The sequence below is a fragment of the Wyeomyia smithii genome, chromosome 2 (genome assembly GCF_029784165.1).
Source record: "Wyeomyia smithii strain HCP4-BCI-WySm-NY-G18 chromosome 2, ASM2978416v1, whole genome shotgun sequence".
NCBI lineage: Eukaryota > Metazoa > Arthropoda > Insecta > Diptera > Culicidae > Wyeomyia > Wyeomyia smithii.
The window spans coordinates 102,725,770-102,748,306 of record NC_073695.1 but is presented as its reverse complement, the minus strand read 5'-3'; the positions used below and the strand labels follow the sequence as shown (position 1 = coordinate 102,748,306).

At 38.2% G+C, this 22,537-nt stretch overlaps 2 protein-coding genes across 5 annotated transcripts in view; one reads left to right on the top strand and one right to left on the bottom strand.

The window, feature by feature from the left end:
- Window positions 1-16,632, top strand: part of LOC129725697 (beta-1,3-galactosyltransferase 5) — a 58,183-nt gene extending 41,551 nt beyond the window's left edge. For 3 of the 4 annotated variants that reach the window (XM_055681783.1, XM_055681782.1, XM_055681784.1), the window contains one exon: window positions 9,940-16,632. In XM_055681783.1, the coding sequence (XP_055537758.1) occupies window positions 10,006-11,283 (1,278 nt within the window). In that variant the 5' untranslated portion in view covers window positions 9,940-10,005 and the 3' untranslated portion in view covers window positions 11,284-16,632. Of the gene's footprint in view, window positions 1-1,311; window positions 1,336-9,939 lie in introns of those variants that run through there. The other variant, XM_055681785.1, reaches the window with a different exon arrangement.
- LOC129725696 (uncharacterized) lies at window positions 16,623-20,823 on the bottom strand. The gene is made up of 6 exons (XM_055681781.1): window positions 20,805-20,823; window positions 20,670-20,737; window positions 19,972-20,613; window positions 19,233-19,821; window positions 18,666-19,058; window positions 16,623-17,498 (listed from the first exon to the last, which is right to left on the bottom strand). The coding sequence occupies exons 2-6, from the start codon at window positions 20,697-20,699 to the stop codon at window positions 17,086-17,088; spliced, it is 2,067 nt and encodes a 688-aa protein (XP_055537756.1). The 5' UTR covers window positions 20,700-20,737; window positions 20,805-20,823; the 3' UTR covers window positions 16,623-17,085.
- Window positions 20,824-22,537: the final 1,714 nt, after the last annotated feature.

Sequence of the window (22,537 nt, the reverse complement as noted above, 5' to 3'; positions counted from 1 at the left end):
GAGGCGTCGTCTGACGATTCATTAGAGCATTTGTCATATGGATATAGATTTTGTATTACTATTAGATAAATATGTGGAAATATTTTGAAATTTTACAATAAAAGTGATATAATAATAATAATAATAATAATAATAATAATAATAATAATAATAATAATAAGTAGACAAGACCGCTACCAGTGTTTGATTGGATTTATTTTCCCAGGAAAGTTTCAAAATTATGTCAAAAATACTTGTGATTGTTTTAAAATTTTTAAGTGCCCCAGAACATCGTTTTTCAACATTTTGTGTTAAATAGTTATTACTGAAAAAATAAATTCTTCTTCATAAAAATATTTGCATAAACTGGAACTGCGGATGCACCAGCTGTGAAAGTATCATCAAATTCGATGCATTATTTCTAGAGATATGCATATTTTTTAAAATTATTGACTCAAATTTGAAATGTCAATAACAACTTGAAAACTTACTCAAATTAAAAAAAAAGGGTAGGTAATCAAGCTCTCAGGTAAAACTTTTGATGTTTTTGATTATTATTTCAAAAAATAGATATCGCGATTTTTGGTGATCCGTTTCACAAATACTATATCAGTTAAAATTGGGAAAAAAAGTTACAATTTTCATAATTTTTTTTTTATCTGAGCCAAAATTATTTATTTAATTTATGGATGTCTTCAGCAAAGTTGTAGATAGTATTTTTGTTTTCCCAGAAAAAAAATTTTCTTCTTGAAAAAAGTTAAAAATATATATATATATATATATATATATATATATATATATATATATATATATATTAACTAAAGAACTCACTTTTAAAGATCTGATTTTTGTTGAACTTGGTAAGATAAAAAGTAAAATAATTAATAGCTATTAGCTATAATATTTTCAAAGAGAAAACTATTTTTTTCAATTCAATTTTTTTACAGTGTATTTTTTTTATAGAAAGACAAAATTTTTGTTTATATTATTAGCCGAAGATACTATACCAGGAGTTCTGCGAAGCTTGATTGATTGATGATTATGATCGTCTCCAATCGCCCCAAAACACCCGTCGGTCGGGTTTCCACAACACATCTAACTACGGGGTCTACCACGGAGTCACCGATCCTACCCTCGAAGACTTCAAGTGTTCGCCGTCCGGCCTCCTCCATTGAACAACACTTATGGCCGTTTCCACCGTGAGAATCAGCGTCCTGTAGAGCGCAAATTTCGTGCGGGCATGCATGCTGCTGAATCTCAGTAGGTTACGTGACCGTAAAAGATCCTGATTGCGGCTGCTATCAGTCGCTTCACTTTGCGGATAACATCGTTGTCACATGTCACAGCAGTACCAAGGTACACAAGTTCATCGACTGCTATATAGATACGCCCATCTATCATAATCTTAGTACCAAAACTCGAAGAACTTACACACTCTCTACTAGTCAACATGTACTCTCTTTTGAGCGGGGGCATAGCGTGGTTGGTAACGTCTCCGCCAACCACGCTCGACGCCTGGGTTCGAATCCCACCGCCGACATAGGTGTCGATGGTTGTGAGGTGGCGTGATCCACTCACAACCAACCCAACTGGTCTAGATTCAATCCTAGCCGACACCGGGAGATTTTCTGAGGCGAAAAATCTCTGGGATCACGCCTTCCATCGCATGAGGAAGTAAAGCCGTTGGCGCCGGTCCGTTAATCAACGGGTCGTGAGTTAGGGTCCTGGGTGGAGTCGCCTCCCCGGGCGTCGGTGATTGGCACAACAACAGTGGCGGAAATAGACCGACGGTAAATAAGCCAGAATAAAAAAAATGTACTCTATTTTAAAATAGATCATGGTAATTTCAAATTCGCTGCTCGCCCCTTAAAAGGCACGAATGCCTTTTCCACTGCTCTGTAATGGAAACCTAGAAAAATGTCCAATGGCAAGAGGTTTTCTAGTGGTATTAAAATCGAATTTCGTATTTTGCTCATTGACCAACAAAGCAGCTATCAAACGCCTTCTATACATTCTATACATTCTTATTCTAACTTTCTAGTACCTACTTTCACTAAATGCAATCTATTTTTTTAAAACATAACTCCATCGTGCCTTACTACTATTCGTCCATGAGCCCGGGATGTTAATTTCGACAACAGCTCAAAACCAGGACGAGAGTCGTGTGGTCAAAAGCCGATGCGCACAATACTCATTAGAGTGGATCAAGGTTACAAAAGTAGGATTTCTCATACTAATCTTCAACGTGTGTTTTACACTTGCTTTACGCGGGGATCAAAGGACTCCGCGCGCGCGATTCATTTACGCTACACCTGACAAGCAACTGCTCACTCCTATTCATTCTGCACGGGGAAAACGAATCGTTTACACTTCAGCAAAAGAGAAAGCCGAAGTTTTACACCTAAAACCGAAGTTTTACTCCGCAAAGCCGAACGATGGCACGCGGCGTCCGTCATATCATTGCCATGGCTAGTGTGATTGATTTTCAAAGCCAAGGTAATTTTTCCCAGCATTCCAATGAATATTTCAAGTATTTTACTGGGGACGGGACACGAGGCATATGGTCGCTAGGCATATGGATGTTAGGCATAGTATGCCAGGCATACAGACGCGAGGCATAATGGATGTGAGGCATAATGGATACGAGGCATACTGCCAAAAGGCATAACGGACGCGAGGCCGAATGGACACAAGGCCGAATGAACGCGAGGCCGAATGGACGCGAGGCCGAATGGACGCAAGGCCGAATGGACGCAAGGCCGAATGGACGCGAGGCCGAATGGACGCAAGGCCGAATGCGATGTTGTACGAACGCATGAGATCCAATTATGTAGTTCAGGTGTTATTATATTCCTAAAAGATATAAGTTGAATGTAATACTTTTCTTGAAATCATGCGGCGAAGACGCATAATCGAGGGCAAGGAAACGAGACGGCACTAATAATAACATATTCCGCATCACTTCTCCTTGGTCTTGTGTCCTTTCGGCCTTGTATGCATTCGGCCTCGCGACCATTCGGCCTCGCGTCCATTCGGCCTCGCGTCCATTCGGCCTTGCGTCCATTCGGCCTCGCGTCCATTCGGCCTCGCGTCCATTCGGCCTCGCGTCCATTCGGCCTCGGAATCGTTTTAACCTGGTTGCCCGGCGTCCTTGCGTCCTGTCCGGCCCATCTGTAAACTTCAACCAGCTGCAGCCCGTGGTTCATGCATCTACGCCATTCTCCATCTTCAGTCTGTATTCCACCGTAGATGGTTCGCAGCACCTTCCGTTCGAAAATTCCCAGGGCGCTAAGGTTCTCTGAGAGCAGTGTTGTCGTCTCTAGCCCGTATAGGACCACCGGTGTAAGTAGTGTTTTGTACAGCTTCAGCTTCGTACGACGGCCCACTCGAGTGGATCTTAGCGTCTTACGAAGTGCAAAGTGACTGATAGACAGTCGACAGTTTTAAGCGCATACAAACCGCTACTAACTAGTGGTCCGAGTCAATGTCCGCACTTCGATGAGCACACGGTAAATTTGGTTTGTTGTTCGTTGATCAGGTGATTTCCAAGTGGCTTTGTGGATGTTCTTGCGGGGGAAGAATGTACTTTGAAATACCAATCCTCGGGAAGCTGCAAAGTTTACTTTGGCCGTGGTTCGTCTCGGTGTGCGACCTTGAGCGTTCATATCCCCGATGACGATCTTGATGTCCTGCTGCAAGCAGCTGTCGTAGAAGTCCATCAGCTGTGCGTAGAAAGCTTCCTTTTCAACATTGGGTCAACCTTCATGCGGGCAGTGCACATTGATGATGGAGTAGTTGTAGAACCGGCCTTTAATTTCGCCTGCCACTAGAACACACGACTTTGTAGCCTGCCGAACACAATAAAGCCGGTATTCCGCTCATTTGTTGTGTTGCCGCTCTGGAAATAATGGGTTCTGCGGCCACACATCCTCCGTACATTTTCTCCTTTCTTGCATAGTTCCTGCAGCACTACGATGCCGAAGTAAAGGGGTTCCGAAGCGATCTACAGTTCCATGTTCCAAACTTCCAATCGTTATCCTCCTATTGTCGCCTAGGCCGTTGCCGATTGTTCCGATCCGTTTCTTCTTCTTGACTTCTATTCGTAGTGAAGTGTTTTTTGCTATGACGCCTTACAAGGGTGGCGATGGCTAGTCTCGTGACGGGGCTGCCGTCTTGTGTGTAGCTGACGAGACACCGCATTTCTTACTTCAGCCGCTCCTCTGGAGTGCAGACGCTGTTTGGGCTCCTGGTTTTACTTCAGGACCGGGTTTTTGGGCTAAGACGCTTATGGCGGCGTCGACTCACCTCTTTTTTCTGGAGGTTGTTTCGCTATCCACAACCTGCAACCAGTGTTGCTGATTATCGCTTCAATACATTCAAATACGTTGTCTGCAATCAGCAGTACTCAGTACAGGTGCCATGGTGAGTGACTTATGTATCAGCAGTTTTTTTTCTCTTCGCACCATCTTCGATCCAGACTCGATCAAATCAATAGGAGTGGAAGACAGAGGGTTTTTTTCGTGGTAATATCATCAGTCAGAATATTCAGATGATTCGCATCATTCACTTCTTTTGCATCGTTCGCACCAGTCGTACGATTCGCATCAGTCATATTCTTCGGGTCTTTTTTTCTGGGTGAACCGAAGCGATTAGCTTTCTTTAGCCAACACTGCTATGTAGTTCTAGTTTTTAAAAATAAAGAGTCTAGCAGTGATGAGCCGCGGCGCGAAAAAAAAAAGTTGGAGGATACTGTGGAGGAAAAGGTTGAAGCCACAGAGGCAATAAAATATCGGTGCCTTGCCGATGTTTTCAGTTTTGTTAAATTCATTTTAAATTTCAGAAAACTATAATCAGTTGACTCCAAGAAACAAAAATATAAAAACTTACAATGAAAGAATGTAATTTTTTTCTTTCTCTAACATCTCAAACAAAACGTGCGAACATCTAAGCTAACTCCTAAAACTATACCCCGCAAAATTTAATCTGTCAAGAATACATTTCTTCTCAGATGTATCGAACACCCTATCCGATTAACAGAGAATTCGCTTGCCCACCCTATGCGGCGACGTGTCTTGTACGCATCTATTCTCACTAGCGAACCTATACATTAGAGAAATGACAAGACACTCACCGTTAAGGCAACTGTCAACATCAAAACGGATAACGGCAATGCAAAATGATACAACTCGCCCGTTTTGATGTTGACAGTTGCCTTAACGGTGAGTGTCTCGGCGTCTCTCTGGTGTATAGGCTGACTAATTCTCACCAAAACCAACGGTTTTTTTTTTCAATATGCTTTGTAAACGTCATTGGTCTTTCCCGACGCTTCGTTTGCTTTGTCAGATTCGTTCGCTTCGTTCTGCTGTAAGTCGAATTGCTGATGAGTAACTTTTTTCGGGTGGTCGAATATGGTAACTCAGTGTGGTACAATAGCAGGAGAAGAACAGCACATTGAGCACTGTTATTCGCACTTGATGATGTGAGAAGCGTCTTGAGCTCTGTGATCATTACGACACTCACATTGAACCCTGTGAGCATCACTACGACCCGCGGATTCTGTCAGCCTTCCCGATCTATTTCTGGGCGAAGCTCTCTTTTAAACTAAAATTATTGCCGTAGCACCAAAATTTTCGAATCGACGAGAAAAACTTCCTCAATTTTCTCATCGAATGAAAAATGCCGATGCTCTGCCAAATATTTTGGCTTGGAAAAGTCCTCATGCTCAGGAGTTAATCTCATAGTGTGATTACAGACAAACAGACGTGCCTCTTCGTACAGAAATCCTAAAAAATCTTCGTCCTTATTCGAAACGTTACACTAATGCGCCACCATTTTGGCTTATTGCAAAAACATCATATCCAGAAGACTGGCATCTCTGGATTGATCCCATACAAATGGCAAGCGTCAAATCAAACAGCGCACTCCTTTCATTAAAGGTGGAAATTTGCTATCAAAATGCTGGTAATTATATCGCTGCGAAGACAGAGTGTGCGTAGGTGGGTAACCCAGCCTGTGCGTTCGGTTTGCATTCGCATCGCCAGCACACACACTAGCATGCGTTAGTTCTACTTTTACTCAAAAGACTGCGCTGCCAAAAGTGTCGCTCACTCTCAGGCAAAGTTCCCAGTCTTCTTGATATGATGTATTTGCTTATTGCCTACTAACTTATTTTCGTAAAACGGTTTTTGTCTTTGCTAATGGGTGTGCAGTGCACGCTTGCTTGAATCAACACAAGCGGCATTACTGATGGTTTTTGTCTTTGATAATGAATGTGCACGCTTCCTTATAGCGACACTAGCGGCATTATTGCCCACTAAGCTAAATTTCAAAGTTATCGTTATTTTTCTGGTCGATGAAATCGTCATCGTGTGGCACGTCTGTATGTCTGTGGTTTGATTATCCCAATAATGTCCTGCGCCGAGTGTCTAATAATGATACAAATATTTCAAGTCTCTAAAATTAAAAAAAATGTTTTTTTTTTCAAAAAATTATAACTTCTTTAGTTTTTATTCCAGCAAGCTCGAACAAACATCAATATTTAGCAAAAAACGTGCAGTTTTTTTTTAAAACTTTTCTGTTTTTCTGAGACATTTAATTCATAATTATTTTTTGACTATTTTTCAAGAAGAATTCCTAATTCTTACGGTGTATATTTCCTAAATGATCGAACAACCATCAGTCTTTAGGTAACCTTCTAAAGTTTTCATAGAAATATTTGTAATCATCGATACCTGTTTTTAAAAGTCCTTTTCAATAATGAATAATAATCAGAGCGGGGGCCTAGTGTGGTTGGTAACGTCTCCGCCAACCACGCTCGACGCCTGGGTTCGAATCCCACCGCCGACATAGGTGTCGATGGTTGTGAGGTGGCGTGATCCACTCACAACCAACCCAACTGGTCTAGATTCAATCCTAGCCGACACCGGGAGATTTTCTGAGGCGAAAAATCTCTGGGATCACGCCTTCCATCGCATGAGGAAGTAAAGCCGTTGGCGCCGGTCCGTTAATAAACGGGTCGTGACTTAGGGTCCTGGGTGTGGAGACGCCTCCCTGGGCGTCGGTGATTGGCCACAACAGTGGCGGAACTAGACCGACGGAAACTAAGCGAGAATAAAAAAAAAAATGAATAACAATCAAAAAAAAAAACTGATAACAAAGAATGACATCTGCAGCCCATTGAAACATCTGTGCAAAGTTTCAGTCAGATCAAAAATAATCGAATAAAATCGTTGCTCTCTGTTTCTTGGAATTGGTATGTTATGTTGCATTTTGAATGTTATTTATGTACATATTCATGATGTGATTATCAGAACATGTTGCCATCCATTGACAATCGATTTCATTCTACCTAGTTAAATCGATATCTTGCAGTGGAAAACAAACTTGCATTCTGACTAGACGATATTCTGTGTACCACGTGTATCTACATGCCCCTACATCCTTTATTCAGCTGTACAAGGCCAGAATGAAACTTTTGCTGCAAACAGTGTTGTACACATGTGAGCATATAGACGTAGTGCCAAACTGCTGCCAAAACAAGTCAACTGAAATCATATTGGGGTTGACATCAAACATCGTACAGAGGAAAGTCCTGAAAAACATTGCTTCTCCAGCAGGTACGAGCAGCAGGACTAGTTGGCGCCAACCGATACTGTAATTATTCCAACAGTTTGCCTTTTATTATGTAAAATTGCTGAAGGTTCAAAGGCACCTTGTATCCTGAAATGTTGTTATCGAACCCCTTATATTTTATTATTGGACTTTGTTCACTACTATTGTTGTCAAGTATTAATAATTTTTAACTTAATATAATTTTCAGCCGTCGTTCGTCTGGGTGAAGCAAATTGTCGTTTCACACTTTAAAATTCATCCAATCAATATTTGCATTTTCGACAAAACTCGTAGTGGTTAAATCGCGTTAATATTTCCTTGGAAAAATCTAAAATGCAGAGTTTTGCAATCGAGACATAATGTTTGATTGAGTTATGGCATATATGGCAAAAATCACACATGGTTTGTATTACACAGATGCAATCGACAATCGCGCCAACCCATTAGATACTGCTAGTAACAGTTTTGCATTTCGCAAGCCTTCAAAGCCCCCACCTTCCAGCCATCATTCGTGCGAATCTAAAAATGTGTTCGGTTGGCAAGCTGTTCGCAAATCGTTTGAAGGTGCTTGATTATAAATATGTAGTACATATGTAACACGTGCTGAAAACAAAACCTATGGAACCAGTACACGTTAGAGTTTTTTCTTGCGTGAGAAGGATAGAAAACTGTTATGAATTTTCATCCAAGTTAAGAAAGGAGTTGGAAAATGAACTTTAATAGCCTCCTGTTTTCTTTCATACTTTGACACTTTGCTACGTAACAGGCTGAACGAAATTATTTTCAATAGGTACTTGTTGAATTGGTTAATAACAAAAAATAAAAAAAAACATTACCAATAAAAAATATAACCAAAAATGTTAAAGTGTAACAATGTCTAGGATTTAATTTTTCCGTGTGAGCAAAGTACGTCGAATGACTTATGCTCGAGTATCGGGCATTTTTGATTTGAATGAAACTTTGCACACGTGTTTGGCTTAGCAAACTGGATATTTTTTAAAGTGCTATGTTTTAATGTAGAAAGTTGATTTTTTATTTTATTCAAAGAGACTTGAAGTTAAATCGGAACATTTGATAAAAAGTCCAGGATGGAGAAATGAAATACATTTTTCAATGAAAACTCAAGTTTGTGTTTCAAAAACTTAAGTTTCTATAAAAGAAAAATGTTTTTAATTTCCACCGTCCATACAAAGTTTTTAGAATTTTAGAGGCGGTTATCCACAGAGGAGGGATCACCTCGTCAGAAATCTGTTTCGTGGAATGTAATTGGCCCCTTTGAAAAGTTTTCGTTCTGCATGAAAACACGCTTTTTTGGTGAGCTATCTGTCTTTCTCCAGCAACAAACATAGATTTATTGAAATATACTATCGATATACCCCAATTCATTCTTTGACATCAAAAAGATTCGATGAATGATTCAGAAGTTATGGTTATCGGATAATTATTTTCGTGGATTGAATAGTTCAAAGGACTATAACGTAGTCGTCTTCATCCCTCGAATTCCCTTCTTTCTACATTCCTCAAATCAGTTGAGCACGAGTTTTTTCTAAACGTACATACTCAACCGCATCTGCGAATACTTTTATGTAGGCAATTCTGGCTCAACAAAACATTTGGATCGAGTTTTCGCAATTCATCTGCACAACTTTTTGTAATATCGATACCGAAGCAATTAATAATTGTTTTACTTAGTCATCACTGTTGATTATAAAATTTTTCAAAATATAAACAAAAGAACTAATGAGCTAACTTGTTTTTGTTATTTAAAACAACAACAACTTAATAGCATAGGCATTTTAAGACGCCATAATTTGAGGTGCACGCTACCACCCGCTTGCACGAAACTATTATCACCTGCAATGCTTACCTAGAAGCCCTGCATACATATAGCCTCCTGAAACGACGAAGTGCCATTTTCTAATTTTGTTCTCTGGATTGTATCACATAAATCCAACATTAACAAATAAATTGGTCGATAATGTGTTGTTTTACCCTAGTAGTTGCAGTGAACGACGTAGTTCGGATTTGCATACTATAGCATTCTTTTTTTATCGAACACGTCAAATGCGAATTCTTTTATGCTAATCGACACAGGCTCGCCGTTGTCTTCATCATTGTGGTGCAATGCTGAGTCAGATTAAAATTTATCGTTTTCAGACTAATAGAAAAAGTCTCCTTCTGTAGTGCTGTGATAATATTTGATACGAAACCTACTGACTATTATTCGAATGTTCAGTCCATCACTAGAGAGATGAACGTGTAGCATGTTATTAATAATGACGAACTAAGAGATATCAAGCATTCCCACGATTGTATTTTAATCGGAGTTTTTTTTTCTCCCGCTTGCAGATTTCAGCACCATGCGAGAGCAACGCTATCTCTAGAACCAGGTACTTTTCCCTTCCGTGATAACGCATGTCCGGTGTGCTGCTGGTCATGTTCGAGCGTCGCCCACTTTTCGGAGCTCTGATTGGGCTGACGCTGATTGTGACAGTATGGCATATGTCGTTCCAAGAAGCTACCAGTGGGACCAGCAGCAGCAGCAGTTTCGGGTCATCGTACCGAGAATCGACGAACATAATGCCACCGTACATGCCAGCATCTTCACTGGCATTGTCTACACCAACTCATTTCTCACCGGCTCTGCAACAGCCGAGCCTAGATGGAGGTGTGTCGGCTGGGATGGACGAGGCGGACGGTGGCGTACTTGCAGGAGGTAGTTCGATGGTAAATCAGAGTTTTTTCCCTTTGTTGCTCTCATCGATATTAGTCAATCCATTAGAAATGTTGCCAAAAGATGATTATAACAATTTGATAGATATAAAGGATTTTAAATTCATCATCAACTTTAACAACTGTAGCGCAGAGAGCGGCCGAATCCACCATGAAAGCGTGGGAACTGATAGAATTAAGATGGTTGATGAACGACGATCACCATTAGTATTAGTTTTAGTTCATTCAGCACCAACCAATTGGTATAAGCGCAATACAATTCGTGATACTTGGGGACAGCATGATCCACGAGCGAAGCTCATATTCTTGATTGGAGCGGTAAATTCAAGCGTGCTCCAGCGACGTATAAAACAGGAAAACCGTTTGTACGACGACATTGTACAAGGCAATTTTATCGATGCCTATCGAAATATGACATATAAACACGTGATGGCTCTAAAATGGTTCACATATCACTGCCCGGAAGCTAAATATGTTTTGAAAGCTGATGATGATGTCTTTGTTAACACCCCTGTATTATACGACGTGCTGGAGTCAGCGTCTCAACGACGGAGGCTGTTGTTCTGTCAGGAAATAAGTAAGGCACCGGTTAAACGCACCCATCGCTCCAAGTGGTATGTCAGTGTACCAGAGTATCGATACAAATATTACCCGAACCATTGCCCTGGTTACTCGATTATCTACACACCAGACGTGGCTTTTGAGCTGTACCGAGAAGCACAGCAGCAGCCTTATTTCTGGATCGATGACGTTCATCTCACTGGAACCATTGCGAGACGAATTAATGTTACCATCACACCAACTGGCAGAATGCTACTAAACCAAAACCAGAAAGATGCAATTCTGGACAAAAGGCTGAATGCAACGGATCAGTTGTTTTTCTTCACCACACCGGACTTGCGTGAAGATGAGATCCGAAGGTTATGGAAGGCGGTAACGTTCTCAAAAAACGGTAGATAGTAGAAACCGTCACGAGTCACTATGAACCAAAATGGAACGAAAGAGAAAAGTATGTGAGGTCAATTTCATTTGCAATCTCCAGAGTTACACTTTATTACTTCAAACCTCAAACCGTAGCTTGGAATTTCATCAATTAGATACGTTGAACACACACTCAAAATGAAACATTGACCACGTTAGAGTAGAAGCAACTATGATTTCTAAATCTCTTTAGGTGTTGCTGTTTTTTTGTTGATCTATTCTTGAAAAAATAAAATCCAAATCATCTGGGCTTATTCCGTTCCAACTGATTTGTGAGCGGCAGCATCAGTAGACTACCCAAACGTTGAGTATAATTGCTTGCTTTTTTGTTGGTACTGGTAATGTGTGCTTACTAACTAATAAAATCGAGCAAATCCAATACTTTCTAACTCATTTGATGCATTTAACAACGGAGAATGAACGTCGGTCGTAGTTTTGTAAACCAAAAAAATTCTGCAAATATCCTTAAATTCCGAGCAAATTTGTATTTATTATCCACCGCGGTTTATTTTGAAAACAAATCGTCGCAAATGATACAATTGTAATGGTAAAAAATCAGACCCTCCATTTGACATTTCTATCAGAAGCAATCTGATCAAAATTGCTATTGTGATCTGGGTAAAACTGTATCGTAACGTTTGCGGTAAAAAAATTGACTTTTTTCAGATGGTGATGAAAAAAAAACTAAGACAGATAATTGAGTTGGATAAATTTCTCATTAATGGTAATTATATTATCTTATTTGCAAAAAAAAATCTACGCCCTTGCGAGCGGCCTTCCGGCAATTAACCGGAACATTCGCCATGGTGGACGAAAACATCTTTCTTCGTTTTTTTTATTAATTCCTCCTCTGTTTTCCCGACAAAATTGTTGGAATAAATCTTGCGCTTCAAGTTTGCTCAGAAATTCTCGATGGGACGCAGGTGGGGGACGTTGGGCGGATTCGCCGACTTCGGTACCACATCGATATTTAGCCGCTCCATATCCTCCAACGATCGCTTCGAGTAGTGGGCCCGTGGGCCGACGCCAAATCTGGCCAGAACACTGTGTCTTCGCCCTTATGGTATTTCTTGATGAACGACGCAACTTCTGGAAGGCACTTCGTACTATAAATTTACCCGTTCACGGCCAGCCCGGAAAGAAGAGCGGTTTTGACATCCCCTTCTCGCTGATTGTCAGCCACAGCAGCACCTTCTTGGGGAACTTGGTCTGTGAAATAAATTTCACCTCGGAGCTTACTTCCAGTCGTTGCCATCCAGGGTGATAGGTCTCGTCGTCCATCACCACTGCCACATCGCGATTCGCCGGGAAAATCGACTTGACCATCTTATTCAACCGCTGTCGCTGCGTCATTGCCTGCAGCTCCGAGACCGGTGAACGGGACTGCCGCTTCCTGACATGTATGTCCATGGTATCCAGATACTTTTTCACTGTTTTACCGCATGCACCAACCTCCCGGCCAAGTGCACGCAGCGATTTAGCCACATTTCCATCGATCTCCCTCTCCAGTATCCTTTGAAGCTTCTTGTCGCTCAGGGTCGTTGGCCGTCCGGAACCGGGCTTGCTTTCGATGCTCTGATCGTTGTCCAATAGTGTCCAGATGTTTGTAGATGCCGGAACGGGCATACCCGGCGTCCACAAAGTGCCGCACTTCTGAACAGAGTAGCTTCACTTTTTTCGCCATCACAGTTAGAGTTTGACTGATAGAGCTGTCAATTTTTTTTTTGCTAACTCATGGGTTACTATGATTGATGATGCATGAGTAGTTTCGTCAGTGCGATTAAAGGTAAACCCATGAAAAATCGACAATTTTCATCCATTGTGTACCGCAAACGTTATGACAACATATAGAATTCAAAATATAAATCCTCGAAGTGCGGGATAGAGGTCCCTAATTCTACTTGCCAAGCTTTTTATTCTCCAGAAACATGAACCAAAAACCGAAATACTTGTTAATGCAATAACTCACGAAATATTGTTCGATGGTTACCATTGAACTCGTTCGACTCTTTTTACATGGAATTCAATTTACGTGACTTCTAACATTTGCTTTGTGTTTCATTCAACGTTGCTTACTCCACGTGAACTCAATATTAATAAACTGAATTGAGTTATTCCATATTGAAATTGTAAAATTTTTTGATAGCTCAGACACCTATTCAATACGATCAAATATACAATATAGCAAGCTAACAAAGTCCAGTTTGCCCGTATGATATATGGGCACAAGTGAATCAGTTTAGGCCCGTCTTAATTGAACCAACGATATTTATAGTCCGTTTGCTAATTAACGCACAAGTATACAAGCACCCTATCGAATCTTTGTTTATATTATTTTTGCATTGAGAGAGTTAAATATTTATATGTAAAACCAATATCGTATATTGCCTTTCCAACACCTTCGACTGATGATGATGCTGCTACCATGTTAAAAATGTGAATCTCATTGTGCTGATGTAAATATTTGTTTGCTCAAATGGTTAAGGTTTACGTTTGATTCCTGTTAGGCACGTATCTTTCCCGAATCAGTGTAATAGGTACAACATTAAATGTTGAGCGATCATTTTTAAATAATAGATGAGGCGCTACTTGTGATGAGTTCGTTTATAACAGTCGCGAATCGATTACATTAAGAAGAAAGCAGACATCACAGACAATATATTTTCGTACTCAACGATAATTCAATACATTCAAACATCATTTAATTCAATCGCAAATACGTAAAGAATGACTCCCAAAAACACAATCTCAACTCAAATAAAAATTGTATAAAAACATTCCCGCTGATGTGTTGGTTTATCTATTATATACAACTTGATGCCAAACTTCACAAAAATGTATATAACATGACATTGAACATGACACATGTTACAACTTTACTGCCGTTCCAAGCATAATTGTCCCATGTTCTACACAAACCTAATGCACGCTGGGACAACTATGCTTGGAACGGCAGTTTACTACTTTGTTAAATATATCTCATCGCGCTGTTTCTGAATATATATAAGTAATTCAAAATTTTGGTTAGCTTTTTACATTTCTTTCACATTGGCTTTTTATGAATTTTATAAAATCGAATCAATTTCGCTACAAAATCGGTACAATCATAATTGAAAAATCAAAAATAAATTTCAAACATTTAATCGTGGTGTTCAATTATTTTACTTTAGTTGACTAACGAAACAGAAGCAAAAGTTGCCTTAAGGTGATTCAAAAAAAGTTTCAATCCTAAAAAAAAAAACATTTTCTTTCAAGACATCATCTTTAGATAATTTTTTACAGCAAAACAGTCAACTGATTGAAATGGTTAAAGCCTCATTAATAGAAATAAATAATTAAATAATAACTGATTGAGACAGAAGATGGACACAAACTTTCCAAACTAAGTTCGTCTTCATGACATCAAACTCGCCTAAGCTCGTAAAAGCAAACATTAACCCTGTTGGGACGAGAATGTTCTATCGATGTTTATGTTTTGTTTCATCTAGGAGGTTTGGGTCTACTCGAGGCGTGTGTGCATAGCGTGCTTGCTCATTCATGATTGGTTGATAATATGCGAACATAAGAGCTTGAAATAAAAAAAAAAACTCTGCAGTGTTATCTCATACAGAGAAAAATCGTATTAAGTTAAAAAATAAATTACAATCGTTGCCATCTATGTAAGAGTTAATGGAGCGCGTGGTAGAAATGCATGAAATGTCAAAAAGTTTTTTTAAGCATATTAAAAAATGGGTTGAAAGACATTCAAAAGGTTATTTGCATTAGTTACAACCGCAAAATTTGTGAACAATTAATAAAATGTTTATCATACCGAACCGAACTACTTTTGCTTGCTGTTTCGTTATCTTGGCGACTAGCCTTTGATTTAGCGTATCAACATTTTCCCGAATTATTATACAAACTCGACCATCATGACTATCATTTTTGTCTGTAGCATTTCTCTTCGTAAAGTAATCGATTGCCTGTTTGAAAGAACTTTTATGTAGTACTCGTATATCAGCTACTAGCTGCTGAAGCTGTATCAATCAGTTCCATTTTGTTCAAGCAAACAACAAAAATGGCCATAAAACAACAATTGTTTTTAATGTGCCAATACTTTGATACGAAAAACATCACAATTTAGATATCAATTGTTTATGAAAAATACGATCTAATGTTATTAATATCTGATTGAAGTATTAGATAAAACAAACTACTTCTAGTACCTACCTATTATTTATCTGAAGAAATGGAAAACATAGTTATAACAGATATATATTATTGGCAGATTTGTGAACTTCCAATAAAACCGCATAAGAAAATCAATATCTAACCGGTACACTCGTCAATCATTCACCTTCTCTTTTTCACAAAACCCTAATGAATAAAAGAAATCATTCTCAACACATTAAACGCAAGTCATGTTAAAACTTTTTTTTGTGTGTGAAAAACAGGTTCAGCGCAAAAATGTCGATACCTTTCATTCTTAAAAGTCAAATAGAAGTAAATCCAAAAGGTGATATTTTCAAATCCGATATTACACATCACACAAATGAATTAATTTTATTAGCGTTTGCATTGAATCTACTTAAAATAAAATTTCAAACAATTACAAACCAAGAATCTCACAGTCAGTCTAGCACAAATAGAGAATCAAAAGTTTTAAATATACTAAACTCGAAGAAACCCACAACAAATGGTAAACCGATATAACGACGTAAAAGAAGAATCTGAGGGAATTAACAAAAATATTTATTAGAAACACAGAATTGAGAACAACAAATGAGATTTATTACCTAGTTACAACAAGCAGAGCAACTCAACTGTATATTTATAATAGTTAAGAAAGAAACAAAACAAATAGAAACAAAAAACGAGATGTTCGTTTAAACCAACTTTCGTCGGTAACTTAAATAGTGTATCAGCTCCTAGAAGTCAATAGGTATTTAGAACGCGCACGTGTGAGTGCACGAGAGCGTCAAAGGAATTGACATTCTAACGAAAAGTTGATCTGAAAATTGTTGCAGGCTGTATGTAGTTCATACGGATAAAATAACCTTAGACAAAATTGTACCTACCAACTACCACAAATAAAAAATGAGAATCTCATAATCAAAAAAAAAAAAATGAACCTACAAAATGTCCACAGTGAAGAATTGATATAGCAAATAGGCTAGTAGGACTGTTCAATTTTCAACGATATCCGATAAATGATGCAATATATCCATGAAGTACAGGAAGTAAAACCCACACTGAGAAGCATGTTGAGGTTTCTAACCCGATCTAAACCGATCTGAGTGATGCGTGAGTTACAACAAAGAAGAGAAATATAGCAGAAGTTGTATGGAATGTTCTATTGTACTTATTTTTATTTATCATCCGAAAGAAAAAAAACAACAAATATCAATAACAAGTTTGCTTGACCTAAAAGAATGGATGAGGGTTTCGTCAGTTTACAAAATATATATTTTCTATATTATACGTCTGAACGAGACCCTGCACTATATGTAATCGAATCATATATAATCGAGTCAATATATAATCGAGTCTGTATATAATCGAGTCCGACCTGTATATATATATATATTTTTTTTTCGCAGTAGAACTCATTGTTTCCTACCATGTACGAGGCTTTGAAGTTTGTGATAAAAACTTACTGAAACTGTCATATACCCTGAAACTGTCATCTGCCTTATTTTTAGTTTACCGATTATCGACGGCAATCAGTTCTGGTAATAAAAATAACTTCATTGTAAAATCACTCGCTTCTAAGAAGCTATAACAGTGTATCAAACATAGTGCTTATTTGTTGTTGGTGTACCACAAGTGGAGCTCCTGACACAGCTTCACGAATTTATCTGTATCTTGAGCAGTGACGGTTTCCGCAATGTTTTTGGAAAGGTTCAGCATATCCTGTACGCACATTGGTGTAGTAGCGTTGAACCGCTGTGATGTAACCATTTGGTCACTGGCGCCTGGCAGCTTCTTATTCAGGAACTGTCTATAACGCTCGAACGGCAGTCGCCACTCGTTGTTAGGGGTGAAGTCAACTCGTTTCACCGGAGTTCCTACGTGAGGTGAAACAACCGATTCGCTGAATGAAAATTTGTTTCCATAGTAATTGAAGAAACCGGCGACGCATTTGCGCAGATCCGATTCGCATTCTGTTAGTTTTAGTTCGGGCGGTTTTTTCGGGTTGAAGCTGATATTCCAGTCTGTAAGAGGTAAAGTGTTTTGTATTTTTTTTTATCGGGGATGGGATGTTGGCAATGGTTTGATTATTTACTAATATTTAATCAAAATTTATAGTGTGACATCAACACGAGGTGTATTGTATTTGATTCAAACTTTATCAAGGAATAACTTGCTTTCGCTTATGTTGTTTAGTATAGAATAAAATTGACAGCTATTTTAATTTTGCTGGACATGACCATCCTTAAGCCTAAATTGAAAAGAACCTAAAAATATCATTATGATTTTTGTTTATTATTCCTATCAAATAGCCTTATATAAAATAGGATCGAAACTAGATTCACCCATTATTTCCAACAAATTTCCAAAATTACCTTTTCAATATTTTGATATACTTAACATTGTCTCATCAAATGAACGTTTTCCAATCCATTTGTTCTAATTTTTGTCCAGAGTACTTTAAATTTATGCAATTTTTCTATGGCATTTATCTACTATTTTTGACCATGTTTAGAGATTCACATTCTGACAGCACTGTTATTTACATTTTTTTCAACTGTCGGCCTTCCGTGAAAGACCAGCATCGTTTTCACTGTTTTACAACTAGATTTATTAATTACCAATATATCGTTACCAATATCATACCAATATATTCTGCAAAGTTTTCTAAAGATTAAATGCTTTCCAAGCAATTAGGCCGATACAAATTTTATTTTAATTTTATGTCACCCCCTTCTCTCAGCCTTATTGTTAAAAAAATTAATTGCAATGAGTAACTCGTCTCATTTGAAATACATACGCGGCCGAGTCGAACCGACACAGGTATACAGGGCCCTAAAAATTCTATCAATCATCGACGTTCATTTTTAGGGTTGTGGATAGAGGATGCTCATTGTTTTGTTTGCTAACAAGCTGCTAAGCTTTCAGAAAATGTCGAAATGTGGCTCATCAAACTTCAACTAATGAGCCATAAAGGGTTACTTCAAAACTGTTTAAGGATGATTGCAATCCGAAGTTATTATTAAATATAGACCAATAAGTAATCGATCCTAATGTAACTAGCTACATACCACGTAGAGTTTATAGAAGAAAAGTAAATTCCAACTCCGAAATTGTGACGTAAATTCAACCCCGTTTATATAGCAGCAGTTGTCCGCAAATTATCAACAATTATGACAGAGTTTACTTACCTTCATCTATCTGCTCCTCTGGCAGCTGTAGTTGGGTGACCGTTGGAAGAAAGTTTTCGGTCTGTAGATAAAACACAACTAGCAAGACTACCAAATGTTGATGGAAAGACAGTTTTAACATCCTGGATAGTTCGTTCAGAAAATAGCACATTTTCTGGAAGATTGGAAACGTCCGCACATAATAACGAATGATCTGTGTGTTGCAACAATAAATTCCGCTTGTGAATGAAATTTGACAGCAGACACTTTCGCAATGATTCTTCACGTAAATGCACGAATGGATACCGTCGTTTGTTGTGTTCACAATCGACCATTCTTCGGGATTGTCGACGAAAAACTCCTTTAATTTGTTCAATAGCGATTCAACCCTGCTAAGAGTTTTTATTTTGTTTCCTGGAATAAAATAGAAATAAATTATAAATCTCAAATTTTTGTTTCGAACCCCAACCTCTAAGAACTACGTGCAGTCAATGGGCGAACTATTTTTTTTATATATTCACCATATCAAAATTCCCCTGCCAACGACTGAACGAGACCTTAGACGAGAAAACAATAAAAATTGCATACCGTCGTCTACACATATATTTAGCGGATCCTCCTCATAGCCAACGCCACTCACTTTGGAGCCAAACAAACTTACTGTAACATTAGAACTTGTTTCTTTAAGTGCTGATTTGATGTCCGAGAGTATAAGGGTAGTTTTTTCGAATTCGCTGAGGATATTGCCGATTTTGATCAATGAACCTAGGCTGGGGTCTTGTAGAAACTGTTTTAAATGTTCAGAACGAACTAGGTCTTCGTTATTTTGTTCATGCAATGGTGGAAGCAACGGGGAAGTCTCCGTTCGATTCCGTTGAGTTGGCGGCTGTTTCTGATGGTTTTGAGGAGGAATAATTGGAGGGGGTTTACTGGGATCATATAATAGTTGCTGTATTCCGGACTGGTTTCGGTAAACAGTATTATTAGGCGGAACCGAAATAGTCGGTAAATGGGTTGGACATATTGGAACCCCTTGCTGAAGAGGATTTGTTTGGAAGTTTTGCTGATTGTTCAAATTCATCGATGGAAACGCATTAGACGGTAGCGAAAACACATTCCTGGGGGGCACGTCAGGCAGGGGATTACTAAGATCCTGAAACGCTTGCACCGGTTTTGTCTGAAAAACAGAAAATGGGATTCAAATACATCCAATATTGATACAGATTTAAGAAAAGTTGCAACATAAAATGTAGTAACAAAAACTTTCGAAAGCTGACGCTTGTTGTTTTTAAAAACCTAAAATTATTTTGTCGCGTTTAGCACTTACATAAACTTTTTCCCTGTACTTGTAGCCAATATCCCAGATATTGTACGTCATCAGTAAACTTTTAGAGGATTGAATTGATTCAACACATTTAGCCGACGATATAAAACAATCAATTTGCGACAAAAGCTCGTTGACTCCATGTGCAATCATGAAAGTTGGTTTTAAACCAAGCGCCTGAAGCGCTCGTAGATATTTATCGGTTATGTGCCAGAATGATTTAGTCAAAAAATGAAAACCGATTACATCTCCCAAAGTTGATTCAGGCAGGCGATTGTTGGTAATTCTGGTTTTTGCGTGCCCTATATATTCACGGTAGCCGGCACTGGCTTTCGTTTGAAAACGGCTTAGTCTCGAATTTTTTTTATGATACGAATTCATTATGTGCAATAATAATTGCTCGCCGTTGATCGTATACCAAGGACAAAAAGTACATTTAATTATTAAGCTAATGTCATTTATATTGTTATCCGTTTCATTGGACTCTTGAAATGCCTTGAAATTGCTAATTTCTTCCAATTGATTTATTAAGTCTTCCAGTTGCTCAATCATGGTCCGATCTAGAACGGCGGTGGTGCTTAACCGGCGAATGAAATTTGCGTATGCCGATAGTTGAAAATTGTATTCACTGATGTAAAGACTCCACTGTTGTGAAGATGGTTTGATTATTTTTTAAGATATAATGCGTATATTTGTATTACCTTCTTAACTCGTTTCTCATTAGTAACCATGTTGAAATGATTAGGTATTTGGTTGCTCTACAAAAAAGCTAAAAAACAAATTTTAATAAATTTTAAACATGTACCTAGTTATTGTCTGCGCGAAATCGACAAAACCTGCAAATCTAAACCAAAGTGAATTCACACACACTCAATTCTCACCAACAAAATAAAATATTTCAGTGAAATGAAATGTTTCGTTATATAATTCAACACTGTGCAGCGCACTCAAATTAGCGGCCGGAATTGGAAACATAAAAAAGAATATACACAAAACCATCCCTGTGACATCGCACCATGTTGCAAGGGCTAACATATCAACGTACGTGTAAAGGAGATCGCATATAACTGCCACTTTTCATACACATTTATCTGACAGTTGAAAGCGGGCACAAATGAGTTTGAACCCAGGACATGAGTTCATTGTCATTCGCTGTTATTCGGTATAGGGATGTCAATAGCTCGCACAAAACTAGGATTTTTGCGGGTTTTACGTGTTTTTCAACGAGGCATTTACGCTTATATAGGAATTTGCGCAGTTTCTACGCGGATTTCACGCTTTCAATTTTCAAATCGTTTATTCAGAATGTCAATTGTAAATCCGATTTCTAATTTCCAATCCTATTCCCGAATATTCAATAATTTTAATTCACTCTAATCTTATAATTTTTCGTAAATTTCATTTCGATCTACAGGTGGAATTAACACTGCTTTCAATTTTTTTTCGAGAGTTTTTAACACACATCATAAAAACGTTTTAGAAGGGATTTTTTTCCATTATGAGCTACAACAAGGTCAACTAAGTGTTATAGGCGAGCTATTGGAGCTATTGACATCCCTATACCTACACTGTAAAAAAAATCACGTCGAAGTGAAGTGATTTGCTGTTGAATTCGCACTACTTGCCGAACATTTCAAAGTGAAATAAAAATCCTTCGAAACTTGTTGATGCAAATCACTTGGTTTTCTGTTGTTATGTTCATCTTTTTTGATGTGCTTATGTTTGAGAAACGGAATGTTGGTCATTTGGATATTCTCAGTTAATCACAATAAATTCAAAAGGTTCCTGTTTATTTTAGATTTTTCCATTTTTTTTATTGTAGGTTTTCAATTTGATTTACAAATTGACCTATGTCGCGGTGTCGCTGCATTCGATTTGAAAAGAGTTGTTTTATTATTATTTCAATATCAAAGATTCGATAAAACTTACTTCCAAACAAATTTTCAATCCCTGGGGAAAATGTGCTGCTTGAGCCTTTCGCTACAGTCACTATTTTTGTTTCGTTTTATTTTTTTGACGTTCGTCAATTGGAGTTGCAGCTGTAATACAATTGATTTGAACACTGGTGCAAATACAAGAGATATTCATTATAAAATGATAATGATTTCCATTGAACAGTTTTCAACGCAAGATCATTTCATTGGAAAGTGTTAATCATTGTGAAATCAACACTAACTTACTTCAATTTGCAGTGTGACATGACGAATCGAGTCAAGTGCAAAAACACTCGAAGTAATCGTGGCATTTAATTAACAGAGATACAGAGAGAGAGAGAGAGAGAGAGAGAGAGAGATGAGCGATGAAAAAAACGCTAATTTGGCAACTAGGTTTCACATGTAAGGGTGCTGTTGGATCATAGGAGTCAATATATTACAAATTAATCACAGCAACAATTGCTTTGGAATATACATAGACTAACTGTTACTTTCGATTCATTCTAAGCTTGACTTTCAATAAAAAATCACATATTTTGTTATATCTGAAAGTTAAAGACACAACAGAAATTTGGCGACGAGGATTCTAGAACCAGAACCAATGGCAGAACTACAGCAAGCAATTCTTCAAATGG

Bases quoted from the DNA above. Each gene is read 5' to 3' on its own strand.
- LOC129725696 (XM_055681781.1), bottom strand. From the start codon at position 20,699: ATGGTTACTAATGAGAAACGAGTTAAGAAG. The intron at 19,059-19,232 runs GTATGCAATTTT...ATTTTATTCCAG, and splicing joins AAATATATGTGTAGACGACG to GAAACAAAATAAAAACTCTT. The intron at 17,499-18,665 runs GTAAGTAAACTC...TACCTCTTACAG, and splicing joins AGAGGAGCAGATAGATGAAG to ACTGGAATATCAGCTTCAAC.